We start from the raw sequence: 18,639 nt of genomic DNA on the forward strand, positions 1-18,639 counted from the left end.
TAAAACCGTTAATTGCTTTGACATGTTTTAAATATGGTTGGATTCATTTTTGGTTCATTTTCACGGTTAGAGAATGGTTGCCATGGTAAATGTCCATACCAACAGCCTTTTAAGGGCGGAGCTTTTACGTTAAATATGAATGACAGTTGTCCAGACCAATGTGCGTGCAGGAAAAAATAAACTAACCAATGGAAATTCACCAATATGTCAGAGTTGGAATGCTTTGACAGCATGTCACCAAATCTCCAGAAAACAGCAACGTAAAACACGAATGGTGAGTATGGGAGCTTTTTGTAGTTGTTTTTGTGAACCGTTTAAATAAGGGCGACTGAGGAAATAGTCTTTTTCCAAGTTGAAGGACTCTCGATTTCGATTAACTGCAGTAGCTAGAAGCTTAGCTCTCAAGCTACCAGTTGTATGGGAAAGACGTCTCCTCCTCGCAGCATCTCAGTCTTTTTTACGGCAAGACCTATTTTTGTTTCATGTCCTAACTGTAAGTAAGACTTGCAATAGTGCTGTAGAAAACAAGATCGGCCTATGGCGGTGATTGTTTTTTTATGGAATGTATTTAACATGTTTCAAACCAGTGAGTGTTTTTTCATCTGTAAAAACTAAGCTTTTTAGCGTGTTTTCTCCCGCAGACCAGGGATAAAGAATCCTTCACCTCTTTAATATGGACAAATACGAAAAGGTAAAGAAAATTGGTGAAGGTTCATTTGGAAAAGCTATTCTTGTAAAATCCAAAGAAGATGGACATCAATATGTTATCAAGGAGATCAACATATCTGGGGTAAAATCCTCTTTCCCTGCACAGAGATCACTGCTATTGCTATGTATGAAGGACTAATTTCTCTGTTATTTACCATGAAGATGTCAAGTAAAGAGAGACAGGAATCTCGAAAAGAAGTTGCTGTACTTGCCAACATGAGCCATCCCAACATTGTTCAATATAAGGAATCTTTTGAAGGTAAAAATAAACTGGCATGGAGTTTCATTGAAAAATATTTACAATGGATTTTATGCTGTGTGTGTGTGTGTGTGTGTACTATATATATATATATATATATATATATATATATATATATATATATATATATATATATATATATGTATTCTATTCTATTCTATTCTATTCAGAGGGAGGCTGTCTGTACATTGTGATGGACTATTGTGAGGGTGGAGACCTCTTTAAGAGGATCAATTCCCAGAAGGGACTGCTTTTTTCAGAGGCGCAAGTAAGTTATCATTAGTCTCCATTATGCTTTCAGTAATTGTCTTAAGTATTATCCTGCTCTTTACATGCTACCACTCTTGTAGATACTTGACTGGTTTGTGCAAATTTGCCTAGCTCTGAAACATATACATGACCGAAAAATACTCCACAGAGATATCAAATCACAGGTATGACTACGTTGTTGGATAAATACAGCTATATCACTAGACTATTTTTACCTTTTTAAAATTGCTGCTAAATCTTACACAAGCCATCTTTTTTTTGTCTTCTTAGAATATTTTCTTGAAAAAAGATGGCACGGTCCAGCTTGGTGACTTTGGAATTGCGAGAGTGCTCAATAGGTATGTACAGGGTGTTTAGAAGGACCAATACAACACTGTAAAAATAAATACAATTGATGTTCTTCTCTTGTTACAGCACTGTAGAGCTGGCAAGGACATGCATTGGGACACCATATTATTTGTCACCAGAGATTTGTGAAAACAAACCCTACAATAATAAAAGGTACTTTAGTTATTGACCCTTAATTTGATCATGCTAGTTGCCCAGTCATCTGTCTATATGGCTTTACACGTTAAAAATTGATTTGTGCAGTTTGAGCTGATGCTTTCTGGTAAACCTAACTGTCTCAGGTCTCTAGTCTATTGATTGGGATATTCATGCTAACACAATTTAGAAAGGATCAGTGTACCCTTTTTAATCACATGAAATGTACTTATACTTATGCAAATTATATGCTTACATTTTGTGTGTATGATACCTGCCCACAACCATTCCCTATTTGTCCATTTGTATGTAACCTATTACTTTCCCTGATTCTCCTTCTGCAGTGATATTTGGGCCCTAGGGTGTGTCCTGTATGAAATGTGCACTCTTAAGCATGCTGTAAGTATTGTATGTCTGTATTGGTGTCTGATTGATGCAGATGAAAAATCTGGATGTAAATCCATTTTATATAACATTGCAGTGTTGACTGCTTCGGTGGTTTTATCCCTTCTTTACCATTCTGTGGCAAGGGATTGAAACAATTTGACATGTGTCAACTTTGCAAACCCAGGCTAAAAGGCACTGCGGTACACCATATGTCCATCATAGTCGTACATAAGGTGTCCACGCCTATGGACACACTTAATATCACATCACTACTACTACTACTACTACAATTTGTATTAACACATGCAGTTAAAATTCAGAAGTGATTGCCCTCGTGCAGTCCCTCCACTTTTCCAAACAAATCCTAATGATTCTTGTAAATCTTTTCCTTTTTCATAGTTTGAAGCTGGAAACATGAAAAACCTAGTGCTGAAAATCATCCGAGGTTCCTACCCCCCAGTGTCCGTTCATTACTCCCTGGAACTGCGCTCTCTTTTGGGTCAGCTGTTTAAACGCAACCCCAGAGAAAGACCCTCAGTCAGCATCATCCTGGACAAACCCTTCCTCTCCTCCAGGATAGAGCGCTTCCTCACACCACAGGTACAACATATATTACATTCATTTAATAGTTAGATTTTATATATACTAATTGTGTTTATCTATTTCAGATAATTGCTCAGGAATTTCACCATACCTTTATTCACAAGCAGCCTAAAGCAAGTGGGGGACAGGGGCAACCAGGTGGACACATTTACTCTACAAAGCTTTTTTTTTTCTTTTTTTTTTTTTTTAGTTTTTCTGATCACAGGGGACATTGCATCCCCAGCATCTTGCATTTCATGGTTGGTGATTCAGCAGTCACAAACTAAAATACTACAATTAGATTAGCTGCTTGTTTCTCAAATGTAATAAGGTTGAAATGATGTAAGAAAATGACGGTGGTAAATCAATTTGATTTATGTTTCTAAATGTAACCCCATAGCTCGGTTGCTTAGTTTTCTCCAGACTTCCAACTCATAACTGGAATAAGATTATTAAGATGACAACATTTTGCATATTAGCATTTGCTAGTGTCTCCTGACCGGTGCACTGTAACGAACTATATATTGCCATATTATATTTATTATTTTGTGTGATTAGTCAAGCGCCCTGCTCCTGGTGCCATTCCACTTGCCCCAGCCCAGAAGATCACCAAACCAGCCTGCAAATACGGAGTGCCTTTAACCGCGAAGAAGGTGCCGGATGTTGCTAAGAAAGCTGTGGACAAAAAAACAGCTGTCAAACAAAAACTGGTCTGTGGTCTTTTCCTCACAATTTAATTACACCTTCTCTGTGCTGTAGCATGTTAAAGGCTCCATCCATGAGTGCTTGTGTCATGTGTGTTTGATGAAAAGGGTGTGCTTGTGATGTCTGAACTGCCGTGTTATGTATGTTGCTCAGGCCCCTCCCCTCGCAGCCCCCCAGAGGAGAGTGAGTCAAGTGGAGGAAGAGAGAAAAAAACACGAGGTACACCTAAGAGCCCCTAGTTAAATATTGTATCTTATCTTCTTCCTCTGACATATCTTGACACATTCCAGTGTGTTCATATTTTGTTTCACCTAAATACATTTGAATGAATGTTTTATTGTTGCATCTTTAGCTGACCAACTTTTTTTCCTCTTTCCCTGTCAACTGACACAGCTTTAGTTCCTTTGGCCATGTATTGCTATTTATTTCAAACAGCAATGCTTTTCTTTACAGGAAGGTATGAGGAAGAAGAGGATAGAACTGATTGAGAAGGAGAGAAAACACAGAGAGCAGGTGGGTGTTTTATTAAATCAGTAAATCTGTTAAATGTTCTCATTAAATGGCTTTTTCTTTTTCTTTAGATGTTCCTGTTGAAGGCAGAGCAAATGAAGAGATATGAAAAGGAAAAGGTATGTAACTGGAGTGAAATTGTGTTGATGTTTTGTATTCTATGGTTCAAAATAAATATAATAATAAGTATAAACAATCCGAAAATAAACAGTTGTTATTGATATGCTGGGATGTTTTGGTGGAATGTGGCTTATAAGTAAGTGAATTGGTCTGAGTGGACAAGCTACCGTTCTCATGGGCCAAGCAGCAACATTCACACAGTGTAAGCTCCAACTATGCCTTAAATAATAAATGAATGTGATGTGTGTTTTAGATCAATCGGATAAACCAGGCCAGAGAACAGGGATGGAAGCATGTCTTGAGTTCCAGCGGTGGAAGCAGTCCAGAAAGGAAGGTGCATGATGCCAATTTAGTCTCTAACATATAAAGTACTTTACCATTTCTAATGAATTAATACATAACTTTTTGAATACTACCAAACTGAAAAGCAAATCATTGTGAAAATGTACAATTAAAGTGTCAGGACATGCTTATATGCAACATAACTATTATAACCATAATGTTTTCTCTACTACCACATAAAACCATTGGGTATTTATTCTGAAATATAATAATACTGTGGTATGCACCTCTTTTCTTTAGTGCTTTGTTGGTGGTGCTAAAGGTGCTTTACCTGTCAGCCCCCGTCATGTCCCAAGCTCTGCCATGGGACACCCCCCTGCTCCTCAAAACAAAAGTTCCTATGACCAAATTGCTAAAAAGTCAAAAGATGATGGATCCTCTGCAAGCAGTGTTGCTGGGTAAGTTAATTAAACATCTATTTTTTTCTTGATTATAGAGGTTTAGATTTAAAATGTTACTTTTGTGTCACTAGTGTTCCACCTGCCGCTGGCCCAATGCGACCCAATGGCACTGACAAAGTAAACCATGATCTTATCAAACAGGAACTACTGAGGCTGCAGCATGGTTCAAAGCAGGCCCACATCAATAGGTCAGCTAGTCAAAAGACTTATAATGCTACATTATCTACGATCCTACAGTACAAACATCTGGGATCTGGTATGCAAAATAGAACAAATTCATTTGATGTGCTGTCTCCATTTTCAGAGCTAATTGCACTCGATAAGATCTACGAGTTTCTATAACTTGTTGATTGTTATGTTTTTTGCACAATTATTATTGTCATTATTATAATTGTACTAATCAAATTCATGCTTTTATGTTAGACATCGTGGTCATGTGCCCACTGAACGAGCTTTTCAAGTTGAAGAGTTTTTACAACGAAAAAGAGAGGCCCTGATCAACAAAGTGCGCGCTGAGGGACAGCTGGTATGTACCATGACTCAGTGATCTGTAATCGTTTCATCGCACCGTAGCTTCCGATGTATTTGCCTGGCTGTTTTCATATAAATGTCCATCACAAAGGGGCAATTGTGAATTTTTAAATCTAATCTATTCCCTATTAAACACAAGGATATTTTAGTAGTTTTTAAATTCCTAATTTGGTGTTAAGGCTAAAGGGCATGCAATATAACTGGATGCTGACTGTGGCAGTGAAATTTTAAACTGAACGGTAAACAGGGTTTGCGGCAAAACCTGGCAACCATCTTCGGAAGTCGGACTGGTTCTGTCCGCTGCAGGAAACCTCGGGCCAACAAAGAAGAGGAGGTAGGAGTCCAGGCCTGTTCCCATCACCCTGTCCCACTCATGGCACGCCTGGCTTGGCTCATGTTCATATCTCAACCCAAACCCTTTCAAACACTCAATATGTTTCATTACAGAGTTTGTTTGGTCCCTTAAAGATTAGTCTGGTCAGGCATCTGCTTCTTTAAAGGAATAAGTCTGGTGAATGGTAACTTTCGTTTCCAGAGAGACATTGAGTGGCCAATGTATACAGTATTATTTCTGTGAACAATAGGTATAAATTAAACAATATTAAATAAGGGTTGGCAGTATAAAGATCAATATCAAGATTAGTGCCATGTAAAGCTCTTGAAAAGTCGCATCAAGCTTGCTTCCTCTGTCCGATTAAACCAGGACTATATTTTATTTGTGTAAATTTCCAGACTTTACACATAGGCGTTGACTGGCCAGACTTACTGCTCAAAAGTGCTTCTTGTCATTTACCATGTTTTTTTTTTTTTATTGTTTTGATTTATACCCACACCTAATCAATTGCTACATCCAGGCTCCACCAGTTGCAATGTGATATTTCTTTTTTTGACCCTCTTTATGTTTGCCTGCCTGCATTTTGTATAACAGTGATTTTGTAATAATGTGTACTGTTTTTGTGAAGATTTCAAACAGTTGTGTGTTTGCTTTAAGGAGTACTTGGCACGGCTGAGGCAGATTCGGTTGCAGAACTTCAATGAACGGCAGCAGATCAAAGCGCGGCTCAGAGGGGAGAAGGTACAGTCAAGATAAACCCGAGAGTTGCTGTTCCACTTGATGTCCATTATCCATTTTTCAGATTTCCCCTGTCTTTCTGACATGTAGTCCACATTTTGGTTTATGTTTCAGTATGACAGCGATGGATCTGACAGTCAGGAGTCCAGCGAGGAGGCGGAGCTCAAGAGGAAGAAGATTGAAGCTGTTAAGGTCAGTTTTCTTACTGTTGCAGATATGAGTTGTATATATTTTTGATCAGGGGTGTTTGTCCATGTTTTTTCTTTTTGTACATTTTTTTTTTTTTTCCAAATTTTTCCAAATATTTTTAACAAATAAGTTGTTCGTACAAAGGTAAGAAATATTCTGTTTTCCAGTTAGTTATTATTGTGAATTGCATTTTTCTTAATCAAGTGGGTTCAATATTACCAACTTGTGCACATGTTTCTTGCTGGTTTGAGGGAAGGCATCTTGCAAAAGTTATGTCAAATCCATATTCAAATCACAATTTATTATGAAGCAGGACATTTTCTATAGCAGTCCAAGAAAGGGAAAAAATTGGTTTGATACAGCTCTTGAACAGTGGTATTGATTTGTGTTAGGCACAAGCCAATGCCCGTGTGGCTGTCCTGAAGGAACAGCTGGAAAAGAAGAGAAGAGAGGCCCAAGAGAGAGAGAAGAAAGCATGGGAGGTATATGTAAGTCCAGTCTGTTTCACTCCTGGGTTTGTGAATCATATTCAATATATAGACCACTGCATTTTCGTAGCTGAAGTGCATATACATCATGTGTGTCTGAGAACTGGTAACTTTTATTAATTACCCAATGCATACATAAAGAGCTTAAAGTAGATATAACTATTTCCATATTTCACGATTTTATAGTATACTATTATTATATAGTGTAATTGTTCCCATTGTCTGTTATGAAATGTGAAGCTGGCAGCCCGGGGGAAGAAGGTTGGCCCTGTAGTATCCAGTGCTGTAGAGACATCTTCCAGTTCAGATGCTCCTCTGGCTGATCCCTGTAAGCCTGAGCCCGCACTGCCCTTCTCCTCTCCCTCCACTCCAGCTATATCCATGACTGCTGCCCTCCACAACGTCGGAGCTGTCAGTACACATTCATAGTCAAATCAAAACACATCAAAACATTATATTTCCCTTGCCATCCTAATATCACTTGACACGTTTCGCAGATGGCACCGAAAGAGACAGCAGCTGAACCAGAGGGTGAACTAGCCACCCAGGTGAGTATAAAGACAATTTATAATCTAGAAAGATCAAATCAAATTGGCTAGCAGTAATTTTGGCTAACAAAAATAAACCATGTCTTCTGCAAAATAAAATAAATAAATAAATCTAACCCATTGTCTTATAAGGTTTTTCTAGTAATGATCTGTATCTCTTGATTATTCCATTGGTACTTTAAATAATAACTGCAATTAACAAAATTATATAAGAATGCAATACTTTAAAAAAAAAAAAAAAGTAAATTATTTCCCCATATGAATAAGAAAGTAGTTTTGTCTAGATTGCCTGCCACCATATTTGGTCTCAGCAGACGTCTACGAGAATGGACTCTTGATGTCATCTCCCTGTTGGACTATCATAATATAATAATTTGGATTGATAATCTGCAAAAATGCACTGAATAGAAAGACAATATGACAAATTTCCTAATAGTTCTAGTTTAAAATGGCGTGTATCTTACATGACTATGCTCTCTTTGTAGAGTGAGAAAAGGCAGATTTTGCGCAGACTGAATGATAATTTAAAGGCACAGAGTTTGGTGGAGGAAGTAGAAGAGACCGTCACTGCTGAACCCATTGCTCCTCCTCCACTCCCCCCTCTACCTTCCAACGGAGACAGGAGGAAATGGGATCCAGCCCAGGTGCCTGAGCTTCCTGTAAAACACACTTTCACTGAAACATGTGCCACTACCGCCACCAGTGAGTTCAAAGTTCATCCCATCCTTTTTTTGGTTTGTGATTGAAAGAGTAATTGATGTGTGTTTTCATCAGTCTTCACTGAATCTCCAGAAGAACAGCCTTGCTCTGGAGGGGACAGGAAAAAGTGGGATGCTGGAGTTCCACTTATCCTTCCTGCAGCTCAAACTTTAGGGGAAACCTGTGTCACAACTATTGGTTAGTTATTTTCTTTTAATTAATAATACAAGCTAATTAATTTTTTGCAGTACTTTAAGTCCAAATTACATACCATGTTGTATCTTTGGGTAAGACACTTTGAAGTATTGAAAATCCCATATTCTATGTATCAAGTTAAATATTACTCATAATTGAAATTCATAACAGTTTGAAATATGTCACATTCATGTATAGTATAGCATTCTAATTATCGACAAACCCATCCTTCAAAACTATTTTCCTATTTTTATCATCAAATATTTTATACAGATATTAACAGTGTTTAATTTTGTCCCTGATCAGACCATACAGTTGATGAAGTTTCTCAGTTAAGTGTCCTTCAAGATGAGGGCCCAAGAAAAATGTGGGGAGTGAATCCTGACACTCAGGTTCTGAAGATCCTCCAAGAGGCCGAACTGCAGCCGCTCACCCAGAAACTGGAGAACGCTAGCATCTGCGATGGAGAGCTGTTCATAAGTGGTACAGTTAGTGCTTTGTTTATCAAAAGTTTATCAGAATCATTACAATCATTTTATACAATCTGTAACCTGAAGAAGTAAAGACTAAATGTGGGAATTACATTCTTTTTACAGAAACCAAGGCAGAGCTTTTTTGATACAGTTTAAAAAATTCAGATACTTGTATTTTTATGGATCCTTGTCTGTCACTTATTTATCATCCGGCCACCTCCACTCTGCAATGTATTTCAGTATTAATTGGCGCTCAAACCCTCACATTGAAGATATTTTCAGCCATTTTTAACCTGTTACCATTCAGACTTTGTGAAATGAAACGTAGAGCTGGCCAAGGATTCTTTAGATTACATAATCTGTTTTTTGGCAAATAAATGCATGACTTTTGAGTTTAATGTGCAGCAATCTCAAGCATAACCTAACATTATATCACATCTCACAAAATTACAGTATACCCAATCCTGAATAGCTTTTCACAGCAAATCTAAAAAGGAAAATGTAAAAGAAAATATTTAGAAATCCCATGTCAGTAATATTATTAAAAATAATTGATGCATCAGGACATCAGGACAGGACTGTCGGATGACCTCAGAGATTCTGACAAACCGTCCGATGTTTCAGGACGGGGAAGCAGTGCAACACTATTTACAGTGCAGGCGGAGAGCTGCTGACCTTGACTGGGGATGTTGTCAGAGGGTGGAAAGAATACTTTGAGGATCTCCTCAATCCCACCCTCACGTCTTCTGAAGAGGAAGCAGAGACTGGGGACCCGGTGGCGGACTCATTCGTCACCCTAGCTGAAGTCACTAAGGTGGTTGGCAAGGCTCTAGGGGTGTACAAGAGCTGTCCCGAGTGTCTTAGGTCTCTGGATGTTGTGGCGTTGTGTTGCCCGGCACCTCTCTGCAACATCACGTGGCGGTCGGAGACAGTACCGCTGGACTGGCAGACTGGGGGACCAGAGCGTGTATCCCAATTACATGGGAATCACACTCCTCACCCTTCCCGGTACGTTCTATTCCAGGGTATTGGAGAGGAGTGTCCTCCAAATCCGAGGCCATGGTTTTCGACCGGAAAAAGGTGGCTTGCCCTCTCTGGGTGGGTGGAAAGTCCCTACCTCTAGTGGAGGAGATCAAGTATCTTGGGGTCTTGTTCACGAGTGAGGGAAGGATAGAGCTTGAGATTGACAGGTGGATAGGTGCAGTGACCACATCACTGCGGTCATGAGCTTTGGGTGATGACCCAAAGGACAAAATTGTGGATACAAGCAGCCGAAATGGGTTTCCTCTCTTAGAGATGGGGTGTGGAGCTCGGTCACACAGAAGGAGTTTGGAGTAGAGCCGCTGTTCCTCCACGTCGAGTGGAGCCAGCTGATGTGGCTCGGGCATCTGTTCAGGATGCCCTCTGGATGAGGGAAGTCTGTGAGTCCCTGTTTAGACTGCTGCCCCCGCAACCTGGCCTCGGATAAGCGAAAGAAAATGGATGGAATGGATGGAATTGATACAAAGTCACAAAATATTAAAGTGTGATTAATTCAAGAATATTTACACATTCAGCATTTAAATTGACAGCAGTGTATCTGAAATAAAATCCTTATGAACACAAAATTACATTCCTGTAATTTATTCTCCAGTTTCATCAAACAAGGTCGTGGCGGTTGAAGTTATACGGATGCCCCAAGACGCACTGACCCTTGACCCTGATCCAGCTATGGATGTTCAGAGCCCAGATGTTCAGAAAGACAGCGCTGTTACACCACACGTCCCCCATGAGAAAACCACTGAGGCCAGCCAGGACAGCACTATACTGCCAGCAAACCTCACAGACACACAGGGTTAGAGTGAGCCAATGTCATCTTTTATTTTCTCAATCTTGGGCTATATAATCCAATCTGTTTGTGTTACAGACCCAGCAGACGTGGAGTCATTAGTTTTGGAGGAACAGCCAAAGCCATTTGAACCTCCTCCAGCTGATGTGCAGCAGGCCTGGGAGCAGAAAGTACAACCACCACTGTGAGTTATAAAAGCAGTCAAAGCTGAATCAAAGTACCTTTTAAAACACATGCTTGTTCTTGTCAGATTTTTACTGTATACTTAGGTTACACAAAAAATGGTTCTTGTACAGTAAGATTTGTAGGCATGTTCATTTTGTAATAGATGTAATTTGCAAAAATAGTTTGGAAATGGCAACGGATAATGCAGTTAAGTGGTTTGGGTAGGATTTATCTGAAATTTGACATTGCTAATCTTTGTTAAAATTGCAGTCATTCAATCTTGACTTATACATAATATTTTTGTGCGTTTGCCTTTATAATGCATGTGTATTCCCTTTCTAGACCAGCAGGTGGCGATGAAAGACCACCAAACCAGTTTGATGTTGAGAAGCCTGTGGACAAACCAGCAGCAGTGGCTGGTGAGATGAATGTGCTGTGGGCGTCATCTTTGTCTTTCGGTTTATTATAAATATGAATGCCCTCTTGTTCCTGTCAGGAGTTCTACAGAGCGAGGAGCCATTGTTTATGAAGTTGTGTTCACCGGCCCATCGTCGCACCGCTGCCCTGGCCCTGCTCTCTGCTCAGTCCTCTGCAGATGAGTCCTCGTCCTCTCTGGCCTCACGCTCTCGCTCAGTCTCACCTCTACGTTCCAAGCACCATGACTCCCTCCTTATAGGCCTCTCCACAGGCATGTTCGATGCCAACAACCCCAAGGTAAATCTGTCTAAATAACACCTTTAATTTTAGCCATATCTCCTGTGACACTGTTGCGTTATCTGAAATAATATTATATTCTCCCCCTAATTATATAGGAAAATATAGTCCACTGTGGTCATCTTTTGGCTTTTCCCTTTTGTGACCACTACAGCAAACTATCTAGTTCCAAGCATGGTGTGTATTGCACTCGCTCCATCTACCCTGGGTTTGTTTTTGGCACTGATGGTATGGAAATATATCCTGCATTGTGACTGGAAAGTATTTATATAATTCAAATGTGTTTCAAAGGGGTATATATTAGTGTATATTTACCACTTTAATTTATGTCCAGTGATGCCAACAGAAAGGGTATCCAGACATTTCATATATGAAGTACTATCCACTTTTGTTGAGCTTGGTAATTAGAGATCACGATGAGAAGAAGTCATTATGTGGGGATCACAGGCCCATCTCTGATCCAGACAGTGTTGGACGTTCTTCGATCTGTAGAGCGGATGTTACCGAGCTCCAGGAAATTACTTCTGTGTTAGGTGTATGTGCAGCAGCATGTGTGGTATTTTTGGGTTGAATTTCTCTCTTCTTTATTAATGAGGGGCTTTGGAGTGGAGCCAGTGCAATTAATCACAAGTCTAAGCCTGCAGAGGGTCTGATAGGACAGAAGCACCATCCATCAATCTATATCTTTCATAACATTCAACAGGGGCATTGAGATGTACAAAACCCTGGTCCTTTATTACATGGGCTTGCATGACAAATCCAGGAACAAGGACACCAGTGTCTGTGGTAATCTAAGTGGATCAAATGACATGTCATGGTTCAAATCTCATCTCGAGCAGCCAAAAGGTAAGCTCAAACGTTAGCCAGCAATGAGAGAATTTACATTTGCACTAGAGTACAGAATATCCAGGTATGTTTAACTTCAAACACTGAACCAATATGACCGTAACTTAACACAGCTTTCTCACTGTGCTGCAAAAAACTTGAAAGTGGAGGAAACTTACTGTGCAAATGTGCAAACAAACTATCTGAAAGGAGCTCAATTCTATCTGATTTGAGATCCAAGTTACTGTGGCTCCCAATGCATGGTGAAAAGTGCAAAATTATAGACTTTTTTTAACCACATTTACGGCTAATGCCACATAATGATTTCAATTTCTGAAGAATTGAAGTGCCTCATTTGTCTCAGCATCAGGCTAGAGTACAAACAACTATTCACCACATGTAGTGTTTTAATACATGCATGTCTTTAAAGTAGTAACATTAGCACTTGATGTGTATTTTTATGATACATGATTTTCATAAACTATATTTTTGCAAACCCTCTTGTAACCAATGCATAGACCTACTACATTTATTTTAAAATCCTAATAATAATTGTCAACTTTACTTAACACAGCCACACCCCTTGTTTGCACTGGGGCAGTCCATTTGTTATCTAATCTCATACCAACTGTAAATCAGTGTGTAATGATTTGTTTCCTGTTATAAATTGTTGTTTTCTAATTTAGCTGTTATGAGTCATTTTGCTTTGGCTGATCTTAAGTGATTTTTAGGTTTGAGTCACATTTGTTTGAGTTGCATATTCTCTGATGGCAAATTGTAATAATCATAGCAATAAAATGGAAACCACATCATTTTTAGAGTAACATAGTTTTATTTGAGTAGTCATCATGTTGTCAGATCTAAATGCTGATAGTTCGAGAAATTTGTATCACTAAAGGTGTCTAACTAATGTCCCATATCAAGTTATCTTGAGAAATTATCTACAATTGGAAGTGTTGAAAATGCCAAAAGGAAAGAATGCACGTGGCATTGTTTCTAGATAAGAAGGCAGTAGGCAATTAGAGACAAACAAATCCACAGATGATGAACACTGTTTTGTTGGGGATTGTGTCCACAGCCATATTGGCCATATTAACCTTTGGCTTAAAGCTCTTTCATCTGAAAACAAATAATAAATAATACATTTTATTAAAAAAACAAGAAAATAGTATTTCATTTTGGGCTCATGGAGAGGACAATAAACTTTGTCTCAGTTTTTGTTTGATTTGGATAAGTCCAGTAATCATGTAAAATGTTAAGTCATGTCAGGTCTAAACATCTATAGTTTGACCGTTCTTAAATAAAAAAATCTAAAATACAATTATGACTTGTAACCTCCACGTCTTTCTCAACACAAATCTATGCATGCATCAAGTGCATTTGTTAATGTGGCAGATGCTGCGGACGTGCTCCTTACCGGACCTCAGCCGTTTCTCCAGCTCACAGCGAGACGTGGAGGTGCACAGTAATGCAAATGTAGCCCCGGAAAACAACCTGGAGATAGAAGACCTGGAGGACCCCACTAAGGATGACGACCAGTCTGAGCCGGAGGAGTAAGAAACAGCACATGACATCTCCTACTCAAATGCATAGGGCTTCCTTGTACACTGTTGCCCATAAAATTGGTAGGCAGTATTTTTTGATGCATAGATGTACTGCATACAAGCCTTATTATGTATAGTTTAAAAATGTGTTGTTTTTTTTCTTTTAGATACATCAACCTTTTTAAACACACATTGACATTAGTTGCATTGCTTTTACTGGACTACTATCAATAACAATGTGTCCCTTAGTGTATATGAGGATGAGGACTTGCGGGACATCCGGGCCTCGATGGAGAGACTGCTGCAGGAGGAGGGAGACCTGATGGGATGCCCTGCAGAGATGGGAGTGGGCGATTTTAATGGGAATCCCCCTGATGTACAGCAACATCAGGAGCTTTTCCAGAGGTTTGCCACCGAGATGGAACAGAACAACCTGATGGCTGTAGATGATGATGAGGATGAGGAGGGTGAAGAGGAGGAGGAGGATGAAGAGGAGGACGAAGGCTTAAATGGTAGCCCAGGCGACGAAGAGGATGCAGGGCTGCTGCTGAGTAACGGAGTGGTAGGAGGGAGCCACAGCAACAACAGGCAGCTCAATGAAGAGTGGCATTCGGGTGAGAGATATCTATATTCTGAACTGAAGATTTATTTACATAGAAAAAAAAATTGTGATTTGGAACATATTGAGGTTGTGATTAGATTTGCATAGAGACAGGTTACGTATTTGAATGGTGATGCTTGCGAAATTTGAAAACTACCAAATGCTTGGAAATTAGTTAAACTATAAAGTTAATGTCCTGTATATACAATGTCCTAAAAAAATTGTTTCATATTTTGCTATGCTACATGGTTCTTGTTTGTATTAAATTAAAACCCTGGTGTTTGTAGATGGCAGTGGTGAGGATCAGTGCAGTGAACCTGAGCATCAAGACAGTATTTTCAGCCGACTGGAGGAGCTGCGCTACAACCTGGAGCAGCAGATGGGTTTCGAGAAGTTCATCGAGGCCTACAACAAGATCAAGGTACACGCCATTCTCACAGATATTCACGACTGTAACCACACACCTGAACCCACCCTGTTCACTCTTATTGAAGGCAATACACGAAGATGAAGATGAGAACATCGACCTCGGCTCCAGTTTGGTCCTGAACATTTTGGGAACAGACCACCAGCACCTCTACCCTAACATCCTGCACCTGGTCATGGCCGACGGGGCATATCAAGAAGGTTAGACTCGAAATTAAACTTTTGAACAAATGCAACTGGGTGTATCCTACCTAAGGCCTATAGATATATGTGTTTAGCTAATTTATTACACTCAAAGCCAATGTAACTTAGTGTAGCCTGTGTTGCTTAGTCGTTAGGTTGTTTCTCCAATCCTAATGATCAGATTTGTCTTTTCAAAGTAATATAGGTCTAGAGTTAAGACTGTTTATCTGCTTCCTTGTTTTGTCCTTTAAATTAAAAAGAAGTCAAGTAGATCTGAAATACTCTGAACCATGGCAAAACTTTTTCGTACTCTATACTGCACACAGTGAAGTCATTTGTCAAACATGGGCAAGAGCAGAACAATTTCTCTAATATCTGGGTGCTCTCTTTGGAGAACACTAGTTTTTGAAGTCTACTCAGGCTCACGCAGTCTTGTCTGTGTTGTTTCAAGCAAAAGTAAAAATAGAAACAATGTGCATAAAAGTGTATGCATCTTTTGAGAGAGTGCTTAATTTGCAGACACACAAAATATCTTGTTTTGTCAGGCTATTTAACCATCATTATTCTACATGCATTGGTAATTTCAGTTGGATTTTATGAGGGGCTGAATAAATGCATGCATAAATGCAGAAAGCATTTTGAGGTGGACTAATTGAAATAGCCGTGACAAGATGCATTTTAATCATTTGAGAATTTGTTTTTTGCTGGTCACACGTGCTTGGTTATTATAGTTAAATCATTTCAATGTTTTTTATTTTATTTTGACCACACTGAGAGACTGTTGTTCTGTTTACATATAAATACAATCTGTCTCTCTATCATTTCTCTTCTAGATAATGACGAGTAACACTTGGGACAATCTGCCTGCTGTGTATGGTCTTCCCATGGCATACACAATCGTTGGTGGGATCTATGCATGAAGCGCTGTGCATCCGACAGCTGCATGAAAAATGACTGTTTTTCCTACTTTGACTATCCACCCCCTGTCTTCTCTAATCAGTGTATCAGAAGTGCATTAAGAAGTCTATGTGTCTATTATTAACCAAAGTTGACCCGAGGTTTGGATCAAATATTTATGAATGTCCCATGTGTAGACGAATGACACTACCTTGTTCTGAAGTTGATACATTTTCTCTACTCTCTGCAGCAGTGGTTTTCAAACTATGGCACAAAGTATTTTGTACAAAGTTTCACACCCGCTGCTCTCCGGTGCTCTCTTTCCACCATTTCACAATATTATTATACAACCAATTAACCTCTTTTTTATTTTATTTCTCTTTTCACTAAATGTGTAGCTAGAGCCTGACGTATTTCCTATTTGTATAATGCCTCCAGTTCTAATCAAATTGTGTCTTGTTGAATGTTGTATGTTGGTACTGTAGCAAAGGTCGCAGGGTCGAAGTAACAAGACAATTCAGGTAACAGTAAGTGCTGCGCTGCACTGATGCAGTAAGCAATGGAGTAAATTATAATAATATTTGTTATTAAATTATGTAAATCTTTATATTAATAAACACTTTTTCAAATAATGGTACATGGTCATTGGATTGGGTGGAGGATAATGTGCTAAAAATAATTAACAATTTTCCAAGACCCTAGATGGTGGTTTTGTTTTTATTAGAATTTATTTATATAAATATAAATATTTTGTTAATTTTACAACCTTTAATTAAGAATACAAAGTTATCAAACAGCAGACATTTTGCAGACAACTTGAAGTCACAAAAAAGATATTCTCCCTACTTTATTATGTCTGCACACCTGGTCAACACAATGCTATGTAGAGGGCCAACTGTGATGGCACAACAAACCTCAAAGCAGGTGGGACACAGCAATCAAGGACCACACTAAGAGCCACAATGTTGAGCAGAAACTAGGAAAGGCAGTCACATTTAATAAATATCATAATATTATAAACTCAACACAAAGAGTGTTGAGTTTATTTGAACTAGGAATGGTAGACTTACAAACTGACCTTAAGGCTGTCTGTTCCATTGTGTTCAATCACACTATCTTGCTGTCAAAATTATAGTGTAACTGTTTCTATTAAAGGTAGGTGTAACTGTCTCTCTTTCTTTGTTCAACAGTAAGTGTGCAGACTGAGCCTATTTCCATCCACAGCCTTTCAACACATCACCTCACCCTTATGTCAGTCCACACACAGATTTATTTGTGGACCCGATCCCTGTGGAGAAATCAACCCCGAGCCTTCAGCCATTTTCCAAACCATGTCTGATTTAGTGCGACAGCCAGAAGTGGGCGTCTTCCTATCAATTGCTAGAGCTTTCTGTAAATATAACATGCAGACCTCCAGTATAGCTCCCACTGTCTTGCAAGACATCATTAAATGTATGTTAATAAGCTTTTACTCAAATTATGCTGTGCAAAGCAGAAATATCCAGTATGGAGGCATCATTTGTGTTGGATTTGACTATTTTCTATATGACTTGCCCATTTTGATATATGGCAACCCAAAGAACCTGACATGATGCTTATGTATTTTAACTTCTACAAAAGGACGCATTATGCAAATATAAGTGCATTTTTAATCTCTAGACCAAGTAAATTTTACTCATTCTTTTTTTCATTTTTTTCTCATCTTAATTATATCACATTAGCATTTAGCAGCATTATTATTATTCACGGCATTCTTGCATTTCTCAAAAGCACAGTAGAAATGAATGTGCTTCTGTTGTTGCAACTGCCCTGGGACAGCCTGACCAATGGGTGGCTGCCATTCTGAGCTACATCGTTACTGACCACCATAAAGTGTTTTGCCCAAGGACACAACAACAACTGTAGACATTTGGAATCAACCTGCCAGTCACTATAAGTGTCATCTGTGTGTTTATCTTTTACAAGTGAGGTCTAATGTACCAAATGGTTTTCAATTTGCAAATAACTTTAAGCAGCTTTACAGACGGCTTTAGGGCAAAGGCCATAAAGATAATGAGTGACAGTGTAATAATGGTGCAAAGTTTAAGATTACACTGCAGCTTCAAATATAAATCTGTACCCTCAACCACAATGCTCACTGCAGACTGCAGACTAACATTGCATTGGCAATTAAAGATCAAAGAAACCCTTTGACTCTTAGCCTCATTTTGGAGACCTGTACTCACTTTCAACGTACAATATTAAACCAACACATCTAGTGTGCACAGTACCAGAAATGTATGGCAGCTTGAAACAGAATTATTTAACCAAACGTGAATCCACAAACAAACACAGAGCCGCAAGATCCCATACATGTTGCATGAGCTGTTTGAAATGTGCTGTATAAAAGTGCAGCCACCTCAACTATGACACCAAAAATGTGTACCCTGCAGTTCTGGTATGATATGAAGAAGAGAAGAGACGCAAATAGAGAAATAGGGAAATTATATTCAGA

The 18,639-nt window shown here is 39.0% G+C and overlaps 1 protein-coding gene across 1 annotated transcript; it reads left to right on the plus strand.

Annotated features, from left to right (window-relative positions):
• The first annotated feature begins 200 nt into the window (after positions 1-200).
• nek1 (NIMA-related kinase 1) lies at positions 201-16,777 on the plus strand. The gene is made up of 35 exons (XM_055221294.1): positions 201-274; positions 642-790; positions 871-967; positions 1,138-1,235; positions 1,318-1,401; positions 1,508-1,575; positions 1,652-1,738; positions 2,065-2,119; positions 2,507-2,707; positions 2,776-2,848; positions 3,248-3,399; positions 3,548-3,613; positions 3,848-3,907; positions 3,976-4,023; positions 4,278-4,358; positions 4,607-4,764; positions 4,839-4,955; positions 5,191-5,293; positions 6,290-6,373; positions 6,485-6,562; positions 6,952-7,047; positions 7,288-7,458; positions 7,545-7,595; positions 8,081-8,297; positions 8,370-8,492; positions 8,796-8,972; positions 10,596-10,796; positions 10,869-10,974; positions 11,298-11,374; positions 11,452-11,669; positions 13,890-14,047; positions 14,288-14,652; positions 14,927-15,060; positions 15,134-15,266; positions 16,082-16,777. Exons 2-35 carry the CDS (start codon positions 674-676, stop codon positions 16,093-16,095), a joined length of 4,068 nt encoding a protein of 1,355 aa, XP_055077269.1. The 5' UTR covers positions 201-274; positions 642-673; the 3' UTR covers positions 16,096-16,777.
• The last annotated feature ends 1,862 nt before the right edge of the window (positions 16,778-18,639 follow it).

The sequence above is a fragment of the Periophthalmus magnuspinnatus genome, chromosome 4, assembly GCF_009829125.3.
Source record: "Periophthalmus magnuspinnatus isolate fPerMag1 chromosome 4, fPerMag1.2.pri, whole genome shotgun sequence".
Taxonomy (NCBI): domain Eukaryota; kingdom Metazoa; phylum Chordata; class Actinopteri; order Gobiiformes; family Gobiidae; genus Periophthalmus; species Periophthalmus magnuspinnatus.

Coding starts and splice junctions, on each gene's coding strand:
- nek1 (XM_055221294.1), top strand. CDS start 674: ATGGACAAATACGAAAAGGTAAAGAAAATTGGTGAAGGTTCATTTGGA. Junction 968..1,137: donor ATATAAGGAATCTTTTGAAG/GTAAAAATAAAC, acceptor TATTCTATTCAG/AGGGAGGCTGTCTGTACATT. Junction 7,596..8,080: donor AGGGTGAACTAGCCACCCAG/GTGAGTATAAAG, acceptor CTCTCTTTGTAG/AGTGAGAAAAGGCAGATTTT.